The 19,647-nt window shown below is 35.2% G+C and overlaps 1 protein-coding gene across 2 annotated transcripts; it reads left to right on the top strand.

The window, feature by feature from the left end:
• Window positions 1-762: 762 nt before the first annotated feature.
• ABHD13 (abhydrolase domain containing 13) lies at window positions 763-19,281 on the top strand. Of its 2 annotated transcripts, XM_037067679.1 has the most exons (3): window positions 763-1,039; window positions 3,815-3,958; window positions 15,630-19,281. In XM_037067679.1, exon 3 carries the CDS (start codon window positions 15,650-15,652, stop codon window positions 16,661-16,663), a length of 1,014 nt encoding a protein of 337 aa, XP_036923574.1. In that variant the 5' UTR covers window positions 763-1,039; window positions 3,815-3,958; window positions 15,630-15,649; the 3' UTR covers window positions 16,664-19,281. The 2 variants fall into 2 exon arrangements, with proteins under 2 accessions (XP_036923574.1, XP_036923573.1); XM_037067678.1 differs by lacking the exon at window positions 3,815-3,958 and having other exon boundaries at window positions 764-1,039.
• Window positions 19,282-19,647: the final 366 nt, after the last annotated feature.

The raw sequence follows: 19,647 nt of genomic DNA, 5'->3' as shown, positions 1-19,647 counted from the left end.
ATTAGTTTACTTACATAAGTAGTCTACCTTAGTGCCTGGCACTTACTAGGTACTCAACAACAGGAAGCTTTTATCAAGAGACTAGCTTTGTCCTGCAGCTCTTGACCTGGTAGCAGAAATCAACGTATTCTGTACACAGAGGAGGGGATGACCAACTGATGGGGGACAGGCATCTGAAAATAAACAATCCAGTACAATTAAGTGTGGAGGTGACAGTGAATAAAGCTTCAACTTCAAGAGCACAACTGTGTAGTCACTTCCAAGGCGCTGAGAATGGCCCTAGCAATGTTCCCTTGGTCTTGCGCTTTAATAAAATCTGCAAAAATAAGATAATTTTGCATTCTTTTTATTTAAAAGGGCCCCCTAATGTGAGGCAAGATTCAGGCCTCACAAAATCTCCATCTGCCGCCTTGATCGCCCATTCTGACAGAGGTAGGAAAGGGATGGTTTAAGGGGAAACAAAAAGAGAAAAATAGTTATGGAAGCGCTTTAAACTACAGGAACTCCTATACTAACAATCCTATAGAGCAGACACTTCCTTCTGTACGAACTGAACTTTGTCCAGCAAACAGACCTAGTGGGCTTTGAACTCTTATCCTAGAGGCTCAGACACCCGGCAGAAGGCCACAACGTACCCCACCCTATCTCCACCCCGCGCCCGGGGCTTGGACAAGACTGCCGGAATCACGCGGGTAGCGGCGACCAGGTACTCACATATCTTGTCCCTCTCGGCCACCGTTCAGGATACTCTGGCCTCAATGTTTGCGCATGCCCAGAGGGGGGACCAGGTTCCCACTACTAGGGGAGAGGCGGAGAGCAGGTACTGTTGAAGTCGGGGAGGGTATTTGCTCGAGATACCAAGTGTGGGCTGGAAGTGGAGGAGTAGAGAGTGGCTCCGCTGGACCTCCAGGCTAGATTGCGACGGCCCCTTGGCTGGAAGAGGACGATGAGGAGCAACGGAAGCTGCAAGGGGGGACGCTGCTACGCGGCGCCGGGTTGCGTGGCCGAGGTAGACTGCGCAGTTTGCCAGCAGGTCTAAGTAAGTGCGGTACAGTTCAGCCGAGCTCCGTGGTCTGCGTGGTCCTTCCGGAGGGGTCGTGACGGGTGGCTGGCAGGGGCTTCGCTGGTGCCATGGTCCTGCACCCCCTCTCGAGGAGTGCAGGGTTGCGCGCCCAGGGCTATGCGGGACCTGTACCGTGCTGCCCCGGAAGAAGCCCAGTCTGCAGCCTTGCGGGTGGCGAGTAAAAATCCAAATGAACGCCCTTGTGGAAACTGAGGCGCACGGATTACCGAAGGCCCTCCGGTGCCCTGCTGGGACTTGTTGCTTAGAACATATCGTAGAGTCTCGTATGTCAATGGTATTTCCAGCAACGTGTACAAACCAATACCTAGAAATTATCCCCACCCCCCACCGCCTCGCACTCCCCTACACACGAAAAGTGAAACAAAAATCCCAGCTGCTCGGTCTGAGGTGTACTAGCCCCCGTCCTTTCACGCCACCAATGGGTTAAACGTTCGGATTCCATGGCAGGAAGTTTTGGGTGTTTTAAGAAACAGCACGAGAGTACCCCTATACAATTGAAGTCCATTTTGCTGTAGGTTTTTGTGAACATTTATTTTCTGAAAAATGCGTTACTAGTGTTATCCCTAGGTACCATCACTAAGAACACGGCTTTGATTCAGCAGTTTTTGCATTTGTTTACCATGTAATAGTAATGGAAGAGAAATACACAAGAGGATGTGGACTGTAAGGGGTTTTTTAAAAGTTTTTTTAATTTGTTCATTGATTTTAGAGAGAGGAAGAGAGACAGACAGGCGCATCAACTTGTTCCATTCATTGGTTGTTTCTTATACGTGCCCTGACTGGGAATCAAGGTCTAACCCCTGAGCAGTTGGCCAAGTCTGGGTTTAAGTTTTGGTGTTTGATTTTTATCGATCCTCTCTTTGTTTCTTTTGGCATGTATTAAATCATATTTGTGTGCATGCTTAATGACCTATCTTTTACTATAGGTTAAATTTTATTCTAAATTAGAATTTGTGGCTGTCCATCAAGTGTTTTGTCATAATTATACTACTTAAAACATAGACTATACAATTCAATAATTGTTATAGAGATTTACTATGAGCCAGACGTTGCCACCTATTGAAAACAGTGTTGAATTAGATGAGGTCGTGGTTATCAAGGAATTCAGAGTCTGTGGAAAGCCAGTGAATTAGCAATATAATAGTAAGTGCCACCACATCAGTTTGTACAAACTTCAGAATATGGAATGATTGGCAGTAAGGAATAGAGGTCTAGGGAAGGTTTTTTGAAGTAGCTGCTACCTGAGCTGGGTTTTGAAAGAAAAACAAGGCATTGTTTTAGTTATTCCCTGTGTGCAAATACTCAGATACTCTCCAGTGAGTTTCATCCATAATTTAGTCCAAGTCTAATAGAACTTCTAGTTGTACTTAATTTCACTTACTCTGTTCTGACAGATGGTACCTCAAATTTTGCCTCATGGAAGTAGCTGCATTTATTAATACTACGTGTTACATTTCAACTCAGCAGTTCTGCAATTACCTGTTTCACCCCCTTTTTATATATGAAGAAGCATATTTAGAGAGATTGAATTGGCAAAAGCCACCTGGCTATTAACCTGCCAAGCCCCAGAACGCTTTCCACTGCACCACACTGCCTCCCATTGATAGCTAATTTGAAATGACAAAATCAGGGCAGTTTATGAATATCTGTACATGCAGATCTTGGCACACCACCTGCCTTCTTAGGCACACCTCAGGCCCCTTGCCTCATGAGGATACTTAGCCAAGTCTTCCTGGGTTAATGATATGACTTAGTGGTGGTTACAGGAAACTGTTTAACCCAACATTTATCTGTGATTTCCCCTCTCTTGTCACTTAATCCCAGTGGAATCTATTTGTTTCTTTGTTTTTCATTAATGTAGAACTTTGTTACTATAAGATTCTAAAAATTTTCTAATTCTTATTTAGTTATCTCAGGAATGTGTGAGGCCCTTATATACCCATTTTAGAATACGGTAAAGAGGTTTTTGGTTCTTCTAATTATTGTAATTAAGATTTTACCCTCAATGATAGGCTTCTAATAAGTTATTACATTTTATGTTACTGTTTTATATAGGTGTTAACTCTTTTAGCAGTATATTCTGCTGGACTTGTAAAGTTGTAGTATTTCCAGAACATGACCTGGAATTTCCATGAACATGGAATTTCATGCATTTATGAGCTTGCCTGAGGGTCTTACTTCTGCAACATTGATTTTATAAGAAAATAAATTCTAAGTTTCATCCATTCACTTTATAGTAAAATTTTTAAAGCTACCCCTTTGTAAGTAAGAAACTTCCTGAATTTCATTGGCTTAATTTGAACATCTGTTTTGCGTTATTGGCCTTGTAGATTATTTTCTACCATTTTATTTCTTACAGATATTTATTATCTTTGAATATGTTGTGATTGGCTTACTTAGTGACAATAATCTGTCAACCTTTTTCTGTTGAGGACCAAGCCTTCCATGCTTCAGGGGAAGGGGAAAGCCCCAAAATGCTATGTTACTGCCTAGTGTAATGTTTGATGTAATCTGCCCAAACAGATTTAAATCCCAGTTTAAAATGCTTACTGAACTATTCAATTACTATCCAACATCTCCACAGGCAGTTATTGTTCATTTGTCCCATAGGACTATTAATACATACTTTTTCATTATTGATGACATGTGGGTAACCATTAGGGAAATAGATAATTCATTCTGTGGTGTCTCCAACACACTGACTGATAGCTATTTGTGTTTCCATTTCAGTTGTGCAGCTGGCATGGTTTCTTAACTTCTCAGTGCTTAGCAGAAAAGAAGATATGTTCAGGCAGGAAGGCTGAATCTTTAGTTCTTAATGAACACGATGAGATACTCATTCTTCACTTCTGATGTAGCTGTTAGCAGTGACAGGTGAATTTGCTTTCTTTTTTTTAGTCGTCACATGAACCTACATATTGTTCTATTACTTGTAGCCATGTTTTTTAATGTATGAGCAGTTTTTATTTTTAAACAAGCTGTTCCTAAAATTACTAATTTGAGATGGACTCTAAGGGTCTTTAAAAGTAATAGTTCACTTATGACTTAGGACATTTTTCTTTTATTTCTACTCAACCTTTAGTCAGATTGGTTTTGGGGAATTCATATTTAACTCATATATAAGTAAAATATTTTGTTGTTTTCAGAAACCTTTTACTCGGCAGAATTGGTAAATAAATGTACACTGTGCAAAACAATGTATATTTTTGCAATTAAAAATAATTAGAATAGTTAGCATTTATCTTTTTTGGTGAGACAGTATTTACCTTCATTAAAATATCATTTTATCTGTGATTGAAAGAATAACATTTGTGTGATTTATTCTGCTAATTATTGGACCAATAATAATTAGAATGTGCCACTACTATAGTTTGGGTTTTAGTTCTTGATATATTTATTGTTTTTTATTTTTAATTTTTTTATATAAAGTATTACTGGGTAAAGTGATCTGAATAGATTACAAGCGTCAGGGAGAGAGCAGTAAAATTCTTTGGTATGGAGAAGGTTGAGGGTGGGTGTTACTCTAGACTTGTAATTAATCTTTAATGTGTTGTTTGCCGTCCTTCACTTTTTATTGGAGTGAATAACCTGAGTTCTATTGACAAAGCACCAAACAAACACTGCTGAGTTCCTGGAAAATCATGACAGTTCCTTGTATACTTATTTCCTGGCTTTTCTTTCCCCCCTCATGTTAATAATACATTCCTAAAACATACTATGTCTGTTGTCCTACATGAAGATTGTTTAGCCAGAGTTATTCTCTACAACTTTACCTGAATACTGTTTAAAAATGTCACTTTGATGATAGTGGTCTGGAAGAAAACTGAAAATGTATGATGAATGAAATATTTTACAAACCTTAATTGAAATATAAAATGATCACACCTTTGTTCATCAGAGATTTCTAGGGACCTGTTTTTAATCTTGGGTGCGTTCATGTCTTAGTAACTTTTCAGATACTGTTAGAAGTCACATAACCAGGGTCCCCAATCTTCTACAGCACTATTTAGTAAAGATATTATTATTTGTGATTGAATGCCTATTTTCCAACTCTATTTTTATCACCTTGTATTTTTTTATCACCTGTAAAATATAATTTGTGAGACTTTAGGTTATTCAGATAACTTCTTCCTTTTACAAGTGTGGACATTTAGCTTCAAAGTAAAAAAGTTATATATATGCAAAGATACCCCTTCAAACTCAGACTTGGGTAGTGATCTAAGAATGTAGGGTGCAGCGCTCACTAGATTAAATCCTCACTCAGGGCATAGCCCAGGGTGAAAGGTACTCTCTCGAAAGTTTCTCATCTCTCTTATAGTTACGATCTTTGAGAACCTGAAGAATGTTAGGTGTTTTTATTAAAGTTACTTTTTTTTCTCTTTTACATCTAGTAAACTTTAGTAACCTATATATATTAAATGAACAAAAGATTTCATGTAGTGCATCATTCTGAATTTGAAAGAAACAAGTCTCTGGGGGGGGAAAGGCAATAAGGTTTATGGTTGTGTAGTATAGAACGGTAGTTTGATCAAACTTAAAAAAATATTTTATTTATTTATTTTTAGAGATGGGGGAAGAGAGGGATAGAAATACCTATGTGAGGGAGAAACATTGATTAGTTGCCTCTCACTTACAACCTGAGCAAGAACCAAACCCCTGGCCCCAGCGTGTGCCCTGACCTGGGATCAAGCAGGCGACCTTTTCGGTTTGCAGGATGATACCCAGCCAACTGAGCCACACCAGTCAGGGCTAGTTATCCAACATTTTGTTCTCAGAACCCCTTTACATTTTCTGATCCTCTTTACATTTTAAAAAATTACTGAGGACTCAAGAGTTTCTATACATGTGAACTTGAAATACAGGGATATTTACTGTGTTAGAAATTAAGACTGGGAATTTATAAAATTAAACTTTGTCATTTTAAAATAACAGTAAAACCTCTATTACATAACATAATAGCACTTTTTAAAAAACAATTCTCTTTGGAAAAAATTAGTGAGGAATATGTCATTGTTTTACATTTTTGTAAATATCCTTAATGTCTGCTTAAAAGAAGACAGGCAGATTTTAATGTTTCATTCTCATAAGTTGTTTTTGATGAAATACATGAAAAAAAGGCCCACACAAAATTTTAGTTGTAAAAGGAGTATTTATATATATATTTTCAGATAATTATGGATATTCTCTGATACTACAATATTAAACAAGTGGTTATTTCTTAAAGGTCAGTTACATTGTGGAATCTGAAACCCATATCAAAGAATTTTTGCCTCTGTTACATTAATTTTTTTTGACCCATGCTTGATTTTGTGACACCATTCATTGGTCATTTGGAAAATAATAGTTTTGCTATGTTGAGCCAATTATTGCAAATGTTGACACATTTAATAAGTTATCAAAAAGCTCATTTGTTTATTGCACCATGACAGTTCTATCAGAAAAGTATCCCAAGTTGTGGGAAGCTATTGGCAACTTCATTTATTTTCCAGAAAATGTCTGCCAAACACCTAATTTTGAGTAGCCAGTTTGTTAAATTTTCTTTTTAAGTCAAAATGGTGTGACCTAAAAAAAGCAGCTCATACCTAGTACTTTATGTATCCTCCCCATTTGGTAAGACATTTGCCCCACAAAATGTAATTATAACTGCTTCTTCAGTGACATTCGTAAGTAAAAACTGATTTTTATCCCTCTCCCCACACTTTGCTGGAGTTCATGGTAATAATACAATGACTTACACAGTCTGGTGCTGCTACCACTCCGCTAAGGCACCATCAGCTTTACCCCTCACTGGTTTTATACCATTAGTACAAATGTCAAAAAATGAAAAGGCAAATGTTATTTTAGTATGATTAAAATATTAATCTCTCAGACCTTTTGAAAGGGTCTTGGGGACCCCCAGGGGTCTGCAGCCACTTTTTGGGAACCACTGGGATAGAAAGGTCTCAGTTTATAAAGTTTATCTAGCTCCACTGCTCTGATTTTCTTTACACTTGTCCTTGCCATGTATTTATTTAGATTATACTTGAGTACCTCTAGTTCCTCTGAGTACTTGTGCTAAATAAATAAAAATATGTGTCATAGATAGCTGTTTGATGGAAAGTAAAAGAAATTCTTAACTCTTGCATTGTACGTTGTCTTGTTTTTAAAAAGTTGGAATAAATCTCCACTTGATTTCTGTAAGTAATCAAGCATTATGAAATCCAGATATTACTAAACTTATGTTATAAAGGAAACAGTTAAGGTTTTATTCTTCTCTTTGTATATTTAAGGACAGTTGTGACTCTTTGATTTTCTTTGTGTCATCTATAATTAAATAAACTTACATTACATATATAGAGTTATATATGTCCATGTCTGGTTTCCTGAGTAGGTCATGGATTGCTTGAAATTTACTGAGTAGCTTATGAGGTACTTAAGAACAGGGGCTGTGCATTTATAATTTTGAAGTAGTTTATAGTGCCTAGGCACTATGATTCCACATAGCAAGTATCCACACATATTTGTAGATGTAGCATTGCCTTTAATCTTTAAATAGTATGGTAGAATAAATTGGAATCTTATGAGGCTTGGAAGCCAACCCTGGGACCACTTCACTGGACCAGTCTGGGTTTGAGAACTTTCTGGAGACTTGTGGTTATGTTTGTGATAATGTTCTGAGAATTCGTACCATTGTAGTTGGGCATAACCTTGGTATTGACCTCTTTTTTTAAATCATCAGCTTACAGAATAGTTATTTAAATATTTTTCCTTAGAGCTGGAACCATTTGACAGCGTCCAACTACACATATGAGGTAATTAAGATGAGTATGCCCATCGTTCAGTTGACTCATCACTCAGTTAACACTAGTCAACATGGTGGTTTTGAGAGCTTCACAGCTTTAAATTGTTTTATATTTTTAGTCTTTTTATTTTATTTATTTTTAGACAGAGGGAGGGGAAGGGAAGGAGAAAGGGAAAGAGAGAAATATCATTATGTGGTTGCCTCTGCCTCCTACTGGGGACCCAGCCTGCAACCCAGGAATGTGCTAACTGGGAATTGAACCAGCAACCCTTTGGTTCACAGTCCTGCACTCAATCCACTAAGCCACACCAGCCAGGGCGTATTTTTAGTCTTAAATTGGCTATTACATACTATATTATTGCTCTGCATAATGCGCACCAACATTTTGTGTGCATTCTGCATGGAATTATTATACCCATGGTATGTAATCATTATACCCAGGTGTAATGCACATTCTTATTTTTCCTTAAAAAATTTGGGCAAAAAGTGCCCATTATATGTGGCAAAATAATGAAAGATGCAGTGAGTTTCCATGATGGAAGACACAATATTTAGAGACAGGAAACATATGGAACACTAAATGTAAACAAAATAAGTTAATGAGGACCATAAAATTCTCAAGATAATCTTCACTAGATCTGTAAGTTGCATTAATATGATCAAAGTGCTTATAATCATCACATCAATATGATGATTATACTTCAAAACCATTCCTTCTAAAGGAAAATAATTGCAATTATATCTACCTCTCTATACATTGTAATAAAAATAAATCATGCTTTTAATAGAGTACTTTTGGCAGGTGCTTACTAATAAAAATATGACATCTCTGACCACTTCATCTAAATAAAAAGCAAAAAAATTATTTTCAAGTTTGACTTTTTAAAATTCAGGTATGAGACCTGTGCATGTTAAAATAATGTGCTTATTTTGGATACTGTGACATAATTTTAGTTTGTTATTGTATATTGAGACTCAGAATCAAAACTGTGTTTTTAAAAAATATATTTGTTTACACATTTTTTTCATAATTAACGTAAAGCATGCAAAATATTAAGTGAGGAAGAGGAAGTGTTTAGTTTTGGATAAGTTTGAGGATGTAGATGGAGTAGACATAAAGAATGGAAAAAGTTCATACACAAGTAAGATAATTGGAGCCATGAGAAAGAGTGAGGTCACTGACGGAAAGAAAGTAAATGGGTGGGACCTTGGAAAATGCCTAAATTGGAGTAGGTCAGAGAGAAAAACAGGAATTTGAGTATACTGGAGGCTGAGGAAGAACTAATGTCAGCTGTCGGATATCAGTTTGCAGTGTGGATTGAGAAAAATCCATTACTTTTATTAGCAAGTGAGAATCACTTTTTAAGAGTGATCATTGTAAGAGCTGAAACATCAGATTCATAAGATAGTAAGTAGTTAAGGAGTTGCCGGGGTGGTTAAAGTCAGAGATATATGACTACAGGTTTTAGAGACATTTGACATGTGAGAGCTGGTGTGCTAACATGGCAAAGGCAGAAGTAAGAAATGGTAATGTATGAAGATGTAAGCATAAGGTTAAACACATAATAATAATGTTGAAGTGTGGGAGGTGAGAGGATATTGGCTGACTAAGATTCTATGCTCTACTGGTCTAACATTTTTCCCTGTAAGCATCCTTCTAAGTAGTACAGACTTTGATCAAACTTTGAGTGTATGAACCTCACCATTCTTCTTGATTATTTATGATGCTAAGGTGTTATCAGCAAATGCATTTCAGCACGAAAAAACCTGGCAAATGATTCATCTCTCCCAGCAACATATTTTATAAATATTTTGCCACATATGACATATTTTAAGGGGTAACTAATCACCTTGCTTATTCTGCATGATTAGTAGCAGTGGTCTTGGGTTCAGCTAAGACATTTACACTCACAAGACCCAATAGACCGTATCTGGCACTAACCTCCCTCTGCGTTGTTGAAATGTACAGGATAGAAAACCCAAAGACATTAAAATAGAGAATAGGCTGACAGTGACCAGAGGGGAGAGGGGAGGGAATTTCAGGGGAAAAGGGGAAAGATTTACAGGAACTAGTATAAAGGACACATGGACAAAAACTAAGGGGGTGGAAAAGGGAGGGAGGTGGGGAGCACTGCGGGGGTGAGCTGGGATGGGAGTAAAAGACAGAAAACTGTACTTGAACAACAATTAAATAAAGTTATTTAATTTTTAAAATTTTTTTAAATTTAATTCTTGTTCAAGTACAGTTTTCTGAATTAAAAAAAAAATAAAAATAAAAATGAAAAAAAAAGAACACCCAGGCTATTGGCATCAGGTATATTCTTCCCAAGTGATAGTTCAGGCTAGTGGAAAGAATGACACATGGGTGGGCAACTCCTGACTTAACTGTTTTGTGCTCCAGAAAAAGTATCTTTTGTAACAGCACATGTGCACAGTGTCCAGGATTCAGCAGAGGAATAGGCCAGTTACAGATTATGTACCAAGCAGAAAAGCCACTCTTTATACCTCTCACTTGGCAAGTGTAGCCCTGCTCACTGTCTGCTCAATTCAGATTTAGCTCACTAATAGGAGTCAAGTTTACTATGCAAAATGTTGCTTAGAAACATAGTTAATATCCCCCACCTTTATGAGGTTTCCAGGGAAACCATGCTGGAAGGTTAGCCAGAGGTCGATTTTTTGTGGAGAAAAAAGGTTTTGTTAACACTTTACTCATATTAATTTATTGACAAAATAAATGGAAAACCTGTATACAGCTAGCTGTAGAATCTTCAGTGGACTGTATCAGAGGCACTGTTCAGTTACATTGACTATCATAATATCTGGGTCTATGTAAAGTTGTTTTTACATCTCAGCACATGGCTTCAGTAATTGCATTTTGTTTATAGTTTCAGCAAATTTAGTAAATAAAAATTCTTCCTATATTAAGTTTGCTTGTTCTATTTCTCTCGCTCTTTTTTAAAAAAATATTTTATTTTTTAGAGAGGAGAAGGGAGAGAAAAAGAGGAGAGAAACATCAGTGAATGGTTGCCTCTTGCACACCCCCTACTGGGGACCTGGCCCGAAACCCAGCCTAGACTAAGAATCAAACCAGTGACCATTTGATTCACAGGCCTGCACTCAACCACTGAGCCACACCAGCCAGGCTGTTCTGTTTCTCTTAAGAACATAGATAAGATAAAGAATAGATAGCAGAAACTACAGACAAATTGGGTTATGTAAAAATAAGGCAATCTGTGAATGGAGGTCTCTTTCTGGACTACCACTATGCCATAATGTATTAAAGAGAAGACACACAAACACTCCAGAGCAGTGTCCTTATAATTTAACTTTGATTTGGTGTTCCTCAAAGTGAATTGGCTTTCATTCTGACCTTCACAGTTTAACAATCCATTGTAAGATTACCTTTGTTTATCACAAAGTCAGTTAAGATGTCTTCTCAGAAATGCTTTCTGGAAAATATCAAGTTGAATAACTATTTTTCCTAACCAATAATGGAGTCATATTTGTAATTTTTCTGATGTCCACTCTTAAACATATGTGCCCAGTGCTCAGAATACAGTTATGTTCTCTTAGAAGTCTAATAATTTGAATGTATTACTGAATTGTTTATTTAAAAAACATTTTAGTCTTGAGTATATGTAAAATGTATTACTATCCAGTAGGAAATACAGTAGTGAGAAAAAGAAACACAGTTCCTGGTCTTAAAAGCTTTGAATTCAGTGTTGTATGTTGAAATTAGAAATTAATGAAGCTACTTAAAAATTATTTTTCAATGTTTGAATAATTGGAAATTTTAACTATCTAGATTTAATATATGCAGGTATGTGTGTGTATGGTTTGAATGTTAAGATATACTTTGTACAGGTATTAGGGGTTTTATATTTTATCTAGGGTTGCAATAGTTTTTTTAAAAAATAGTAACTTTGTTTAATTTGAAAACTGAGTCAATTCACTCCTGATTATCTGCTTTGTAAAAGTGCTTTACCATGCACTCCATATTCAACTTTCTAGATTATTGTCTTTTCTTAGAGTGGTGTGATAAATGCTGATGTTGGTTTTAATTTGGGCAGAACATGGTTAAGAAATGACTAGTACAACCAGAAATACTAGTCACAAGAGCAAATAAAGTTAACATATCTATAGTATTTATAAATGCTTTTTAGAACTTCATTGGATAATGCTGATTGGCCTTATATGTAGGTATTTTTAAGTTCTCATTCTACAGAGAAAAAAATTCAGACTGGAAATAACTGATAAACTCAAGATTATTCTACAGATATATGATAGCACAGACTTTAAGACTGATAGAATTTTAGTGGCTTTTTTCCCTATTGTATCACCAAATAAATGATGTTTGAGTTAATCATTTCCTGATATCACTCACAAATGATTGGCTTGACTGAAAATGCTAAAATTTTTCACTAAAGAAATATCTTATTTTTGAAATAACACAGTGCTCTAGTGTATTTGTATTTTATATCCCAAACCTCATTAATCCTAATCATCGCACAAAATTCTTTTATTTTGATGTGTAAAATTTATGCTAGTGTGTTTTCATATTTCCCAGTGTAACTTGTGTACATACGAAAATCATTCAGATATTGCTTATACTTAATAATAATAATAAAATTAATTAAACATAAAATGAAAAGTGTAAGTGACCAGATGTGTTGTCGAGAAAAAGCAAACATAGGTTGTGAAAGGCGTTTATTCTTGACCTGGAACAAGTATTTAGTATATACTGTAATTGGTTTACTTGGCTGCTGCTGTAGTGCAGCCTCTTTCAGTCTGATTTTTAACCAGGTCTGACACCCAGTGCCCCAGGTACTGCTTCCGTAGATTTTAAGCTTGGGGTTTTGTTCACCGACATCCCTGCTTTTCTCTAGTTATATAGTGCTCATTGTAATAAAACTTGCTGCAGCTAGGTGGCAGTGCTGATTTCAGAGAAACTTCGGAAAAGCGCTGTGATGTTGGTTTATGTTCACAGTCTTTTGAACAAGAATTCGTGTGTGAAAGTCTATGCTTAATGAAGTAATAGTGAAGATATGAACCTACTTAATCATCGAACTAGTCTTTCTAGCCAGTCTAATTTAACTTGATTTTGTTTTATTTCAGTGTTTAAACCTAATGATGAACCTAATGATAAAATGCCACATTTATTAGCTTATGGCATATAGTACAGTTTTATAAATTAGTCACTAACAGTTATCCAAAGAATAACTTCTTGAATTAATGTTTTTTTTATTTTATAATGGAAGTTTTTTAATTTAATTTTATTTATTGCTTGTAGAGAGGGGAAATGTTGATTTGTTGTTTCAGTAATTTGTACCTTCATTGTTGCTTCTTGTATGTGTCCTGACCAGGGATCAAACCACAGTCTTGGTTTATTGGGACAGTGCTCTAACTAACCAAGCTACCTGGCCAGGGCCTAATTTAATGTCTTTTAAAACTTGGTAAATATATAAATAAATGACTACTCTGTAAGAAAAATTACTTCTCATCTCTTGCCTTTTTAAGACAACATACACAAACTTTTTAAATTGATTAAATTTTTTCTGATAGTTTTTTTTATATTTTATTTTTATCATTTATATTTTTCAACAATATTTTTAAATTTTTTTTCTCCAATAAATCATTTTCTTCACTATCTCTGATTCTCAGTTAGAATTTCTGTTTCTTTTACACTTATCCTTCAAGTGTTTATGGCCTTATCAGTACAACACATCAATTAGTTTTGACTTACTGCTAAGAAGTTGCAATAGGAATATATAAAAGATTCCACATATTATATTAGTAATCTAAATTTTTTTAAATGGGTGAGAGACAAAAATTATTAAACTTTTTCTTAAAAATAGTACTATAAAAGGGGATGGACTCACATGAACAAGTATAAAGGACACATGGACAGTAACTAAGGGTGGGGGGCGGAAATGGGAGGGAGGCGGGGAGCATGGGGCAGGGGGCGGGCAGGGTTGGGAATATAAGACAGAAAGCTGTACTTGAACAAGAATTAAATAAAAAAATATTTTTAAAAAATAATACTATATTAGAAAACAGTGGTTAATTTATATAAATTATTTTTTAAGGTTAGGTGTGAAAAGCTCCAAATAGAGAGGAAAATATTCTTTCTTACCCTAGTTTGTGTAATTAGAACTTTTTTCTATAATGTGAAAAAGGAAATTGATGATATTATATCAGATTGGTCTTGATAAGTTAGAATCCTTTAACTACCTTTTTAATCAAATTTGCCCTTAACCTACCAATCTCAGTAAAGCTGTAGAGTTAAAAAATCTGTTGTATTTCAATACACTAATAACAAACTATCAGAAAGTAATTAAGAAAACAGTCTCATTTACAATTCCATCAAAAGGAATAATACCTAGGAATAAATTTAACCGAGGGGATGGAGGATCAGTACATGGAAAAATTTTAAGACATTAGTGAAAGAAATTGAAGAAGACACAGAAAAATGGAGAGCTATTCCATGCTCGTGGATTGGAAGAATTAATATTCTTAAAATGTCCATGCTACTTAATCTATAGGTTTAATGCAATCCCTATGAAAATTTAGTGGCCTTTTTTCCACAGAAATAGAACAAATAATCCTAGAATTTCTGTGGAACCAAAAAAGACCCCAAAGAGCCAAACAAATCTTGACAAAGGAAAACTACATTACAAGACTGTAGAAATCAAAACAGTATTGCATTGGCATAAAAATAGACACATAAATCAGTGGAGCAGAATAGGAGCCCAGAAATAGCCCTAAACATAGGTGGTCAATTAATTTAAAACAACAAAAAAGCCAGGAATATAATGGGAAAGGACAACCTCCTCAATAAATGGTGATAGGAAAACTGGATCACTACATTACCATGTACAGAAATTAACTCAAAATAGATTAAAGATTTTAATGTGAGACCTGAAACTACAGAACTCCTAGAAGAAAACAGGTAAGTTCCTTAATAAAGTCTTGGCAATGATTTTTTTTGATCTGACACTAAAAGCAAAGGCAGTAAAAGCTATAAGATAAACAAGTGGGACTACATCAAGTTAAAAAGCTTCTGAACAGCAAAGGAAACCATCAACAAGATGAAAAGGCAGCCTTTGAATAGGAGAAAATATTTGCAAATCATATGTCTGGTAAGGTATTTAATCCAAAATATAAAACAACTCGATAACTTAAAAAATATGAAAAAGGGCAGAAGTTCCAAATAGACATTTTTTTCAAAGAAGACATAAAGAGGCCAATAGGTACATGAAAACATGCTGAACATCATTAATCATCAAGAAAATGTAAATCAAAACAATGAGATACCACTTTGCCCCTGTTAAAAAGACCTAGTATCAAAAAGACAAGTGTTGGCAAGGATGTGGAGGAAGGGAACCATTGTTCACTGTTGGTGGGAATGTAAATTGGTAGTCACTATGCAAAACAGTATGGAGGTTCCTCAAAAAGTTAAAAACAGGACTACCATGTGATCCAGCAGCATCAACTTACTTTTCTATCAAATCGAGACTGTGTGAGTGAAAGTACTTGGCAGAAAATAAGAACATTAAAAAACGAATATAATTTGATGACTGTCATAGAAACTGGAGGAAGAAAGGAGACTTTATAACAGAGGGGACAAGGGAAATTAGAGCAACCAGTTTTGTGGATGGATTGATGTAGGCTTCCAAGGATTCACCTAGTGCCATGACGTATATCGTGGATCTAACTTGAAGAGATATGTGTTGAATTACTGATAATGTCTTTCTTTCGTTTTAGGACACTTACAGAGAACTACAATGGAAAAGTCCTGGATGCTGTGGAACTTTGTTGAAAAATGGCTAATAGCCTTGGCCTCCTGGTCTTGGGCTCTCTGTCGTATTTCTCTTTTACCTTTAATAGTGACTTTTCATCTGTATGGAGGCATTATCTTACTTTTGTTAATATTCATATCAATAGCAGGTATTCTATATAAATTCCAGGATGTATTGCTTTATTTTCCAGAACAGCCATCTTCCTCACGCCTTTATGTCCCCATGCCAACTGGTATTCCACATGAAAACGTTTTCATCAGAACCAAAGATGGAGTACGTCTGAATCTTATTTTGATAAGATACACTGGAGACAATTCACCCTATTCTCCAACCATAATTTATTTTCATGGAAATGCAGGCAACATAGGTCACAGGTTACCAAATGCATTGCTCATGTTGGTTAACCTCAAAGTTAATCTTTTGCTTGTTGATTACCGAGGATATGGAAAAAGCGAAGGAGAAGCAAGTGAAGAAGGACTCTACTTAGACTCTGAAGCAGTGCTAGACTATGTGATGACTAGACCTGACCTTGACAAAACAAAAATTTTCCTTTTTGGTCGTTCCTTGGGAGGAGCGGTGGCTATTCATTTGGCTTCTGAAAATTCACATAGGATTTCAGCTATTATGGTGGAGAACACATTTTTAAGTATACCACATATGGCCAGCACTTTATTTTCATTCTTTCCAATGCGTTACCTTCCTTTATGGTGCTACAAAAATAAATTTTTGTCCTACAGAAAAATATCTCAGTGCAGAATGCCTTCTCTTTTCATCTCTGGACTCTCTGATCAATTAATTCCACCAGTAATGATGAAGCAACTTTATGAACTCTCCCCATCTCGGACTAAGAGGTTAGCCATTTTTCCTGATGGAACTCATAATGATACATGGCAATGCCAGGGTTACTTCACTAGCCTTGAACAGTTCATCAAAGAAGTAATAAAGAGTCATTCTCCTGAAGAAATGGCAAAAACTTCATCTAATGTGACAATTATATAATGTTTTTCTTTTTGATTAATGCACTATATTTTAATTTGTGCAGAATGATAAAAAATGTTTCTTTCTAGAAGTGTGTTATGTCTGTACTTGTCTGAAGAGTGACATTAAACTTTGAAAGGACTTCAGTGCTCTGTTAAGATGATCCAAGTAGTTTTTTACATTTGAGAACTATAACTGTTGGGATTACTTCATACATTTTCATCAAACCTTTCAATGTGGTTATGTGTCCATATCTTTAGTTTAATATGCCAGTATAATATATTCAGAAGTTTCTTGTTGCTAAAGTGATATACTTTATGTGATACTTAAGATTAATGGCTGGAGGTAGAAGTCAAGATGTAAACAAGAAACCTTTGGATCTTATTTCTTTAGTAAATACTGGGACAATCATGGTACGCAAACTTAGTTCTGTAACTGCATTTTTCACCTTAAAATAAAATGCATGATATTTTCTTGAATTATGCAATGCAATGTTTTTCATGTAAATAGCACTGGGCATATACTGATGTATATGGTAACCTGGGTTATATCTATTTTTATGTAAATTATTTTGGTTTGGGCAAGAAGTGGAATGGAGGCCTGTGTGCAGGTTGCTATTGAATTTTGTTCTGGCAAATGCTGAGATCCGGCTTTTTCTTACAAATAAATGGGACCCCACTTTCAATATAAATGTACTGTGTTTTGTTAGGTACAGTCTGGATCATAGCATGTAAAAATAGAAATTTAGTTTTACTGCAGCTTTGATGTGCATAGTTGAACTTTTTAACATTTGTAATTTTGGTAGCAGAGAGAAATTTAGCTTCTTTTAGTTTCATAAGTCTACAGGTAAACCATTAATGACAGTCACATGAAGATTATAACTTGTTTAAAAATGAAATTAGGGAGCCTTATTATATAATTGTACATACTGTTTTACAGAAATCCCCACATTCAATTTTTAACTCCCAGTATTTAGGTATAATTAATTCACTAAAGCCAAGATACCATTTATTGAACTTTCTGAAAATAAAAGTTGCAAAAACAAAAGCAAAAAAACTATATTCTTTGGTTTAATGTCGTGGTTATAAAATAGAACTGCAACAAAGGACAGTTTTAAGAAGTCTACATGTACAAATGTGGGGGATAAAGGAACTCTAGAGCTTTTTATCACAGAACCTATTAATATTTAACTATTAAATGGCTACTAATAGTAGTATTCAGACATATAGAAAAGTAAGAAAAATCTTACTTTAAGAAATCCTTAAAATGACCTGATATACCTGAAGATATATATGTGTAAGTTATGGGGCGTAATTGTGCTAAGTTGTTTCTAGCAATCCTCAAAATTATACATAATTGAGCTCTACACATTGTTGTATCTGCATAATATTTTCACTGTGTTTATTCACTTTGTGCAAGCAACTAGAACAGAGAAATAATGGGTCAGTAATTCTGACCTTAATTTAAAACTCCATGGAGATAGGACTAAAAATAATTCTGCCAAATAACATTCTTCTTATTTACTTTATGTCACTATTTAGGAAGCAATAAGTTACAGCAAATATAATTTCTAAAGGATAATTCTTTTTCTATAAATTACTGTTTTAAAAAGTCATGCTTTAAAAAACAAATTTGGTAATGTGTATCATGGAAGGTGTATTTTTATGTATAATTTCACCACAATTGAAAAGCTAATTTTCATCTTGTCAGTCATTGCTATATAGAATGACTGTCGTAAATGGTAATAAAAGGAAAAAACTGTTAATACAACAAGATGTAGTGTTAGACATGAACTTTACATGGTATTCCTTAGACTTGTATCATTCCTTAAGGATTACATAGTACCTTCCTATATTTTCATGTTGTCATTTAGTCTATTATACTGTGGAGGAATTTATCAAATAGTTGTAAGTATGCTGATGAAGTGTAAAAGCTTTTTCTTCATCAGTGTTTTGTTTTATGCAGCTTTTTTTTACTACTCCAGGTTTATAAACAATTTTTTTTTACACCAGGACTTCAACATCCATAAAGTACTTGTGTCCCATACCTACCTTCTTTATTCTCTCCTTGGGTCAAAGAGCCTTTCGGCAGCAAAGGAAAGAGGCTGTTCCTAGGGTTGAGGTACATCTTCCTTAATTTCTGTATTTGAGAATATTTCCTTAGATGGGAAGGAATAGAAAGCAGATTCTTCAGACTATCAGGGTCTCTGAAGCCCATGGTATCATTTTTTCAAAGCGTGTCTAAGTTTTGGCCAAAGCATTTGGTGTTAAAATATGAATTCTCAATGAGTTACTTCATTTTGGACTCACAGTTTAGTAGGGATAGAAGTGTCTCCATCTTGTGTATTAATTTCTGTTCACTTTTTCAGGAGCAGCTATAGGTGTTTCTGAATGAATTTTAAGGTATTAAGCTACTGTAAACTTGGAAATACTAGAATGGCTTTAAATATGGCAAGATACTATTTATTTAGATCAAAATCCATTATTTTATAAGGGATATTGAGGGGAAATGGCAAAAAGCTTCCTAAAAAGGATATTGCAAGATTTATAGCAGATAAAAGAATGCTAATAGAATGGAAAGAACTAGAAGTGAAAAGATGATGCATTTCTTAAATATAGATTTAGGAAATAATTAACTGATGATATCAGTGAAAAAGAAGCAACAGTGCAAAACAAAATTTAAACACAAGACATTTCTAATAAAGTGACTGGAGCACCCGATACTGCAACTACCCTATATTCATGCAAGTACTTCGTAAGATTGATATTTTCTTTCTTTTTTTAAATATTTTATTTATTTATCTTTAGAGAGGAAGGGAAAGAGAGAAGGAGAGAAACATCAATGTATGGTTGCCTCTCATGAATCCCCTGCTGGGAACTGGCCTGCAACCCAGGCACGTGCCCTGACTGGGAATCGAACCGAGATCGTGTGGTTCGCAGGCTTGCGTTCAATCCACTGAGCCACACCAGCCAGGGCTGATATTTTCATTAAAATTTTTAATTTTG

Source organism: Sturnira hondurensis, unplaced genomic scaffold (genome assembly GCF_014824575.4).
Source record: "Sturnira hondurensis isolate 20B ecotype Veracruz unplaced genomic scaffold, ASM1482457v3 Scaffold0017394, whole genome shotgun sequence".
Lineage (NCBI taxonomy): Eukaryota > Metazoa > Chordata > Mammalia > Chiroptera > Phyllostomidae > Sturnira > Sturnira hondurensis.
The sequence above is the reverse complement of the archived record's forward strand: the minus strand, read 5'-3'. Positions and strand labels throughout refer to the sequence as shown.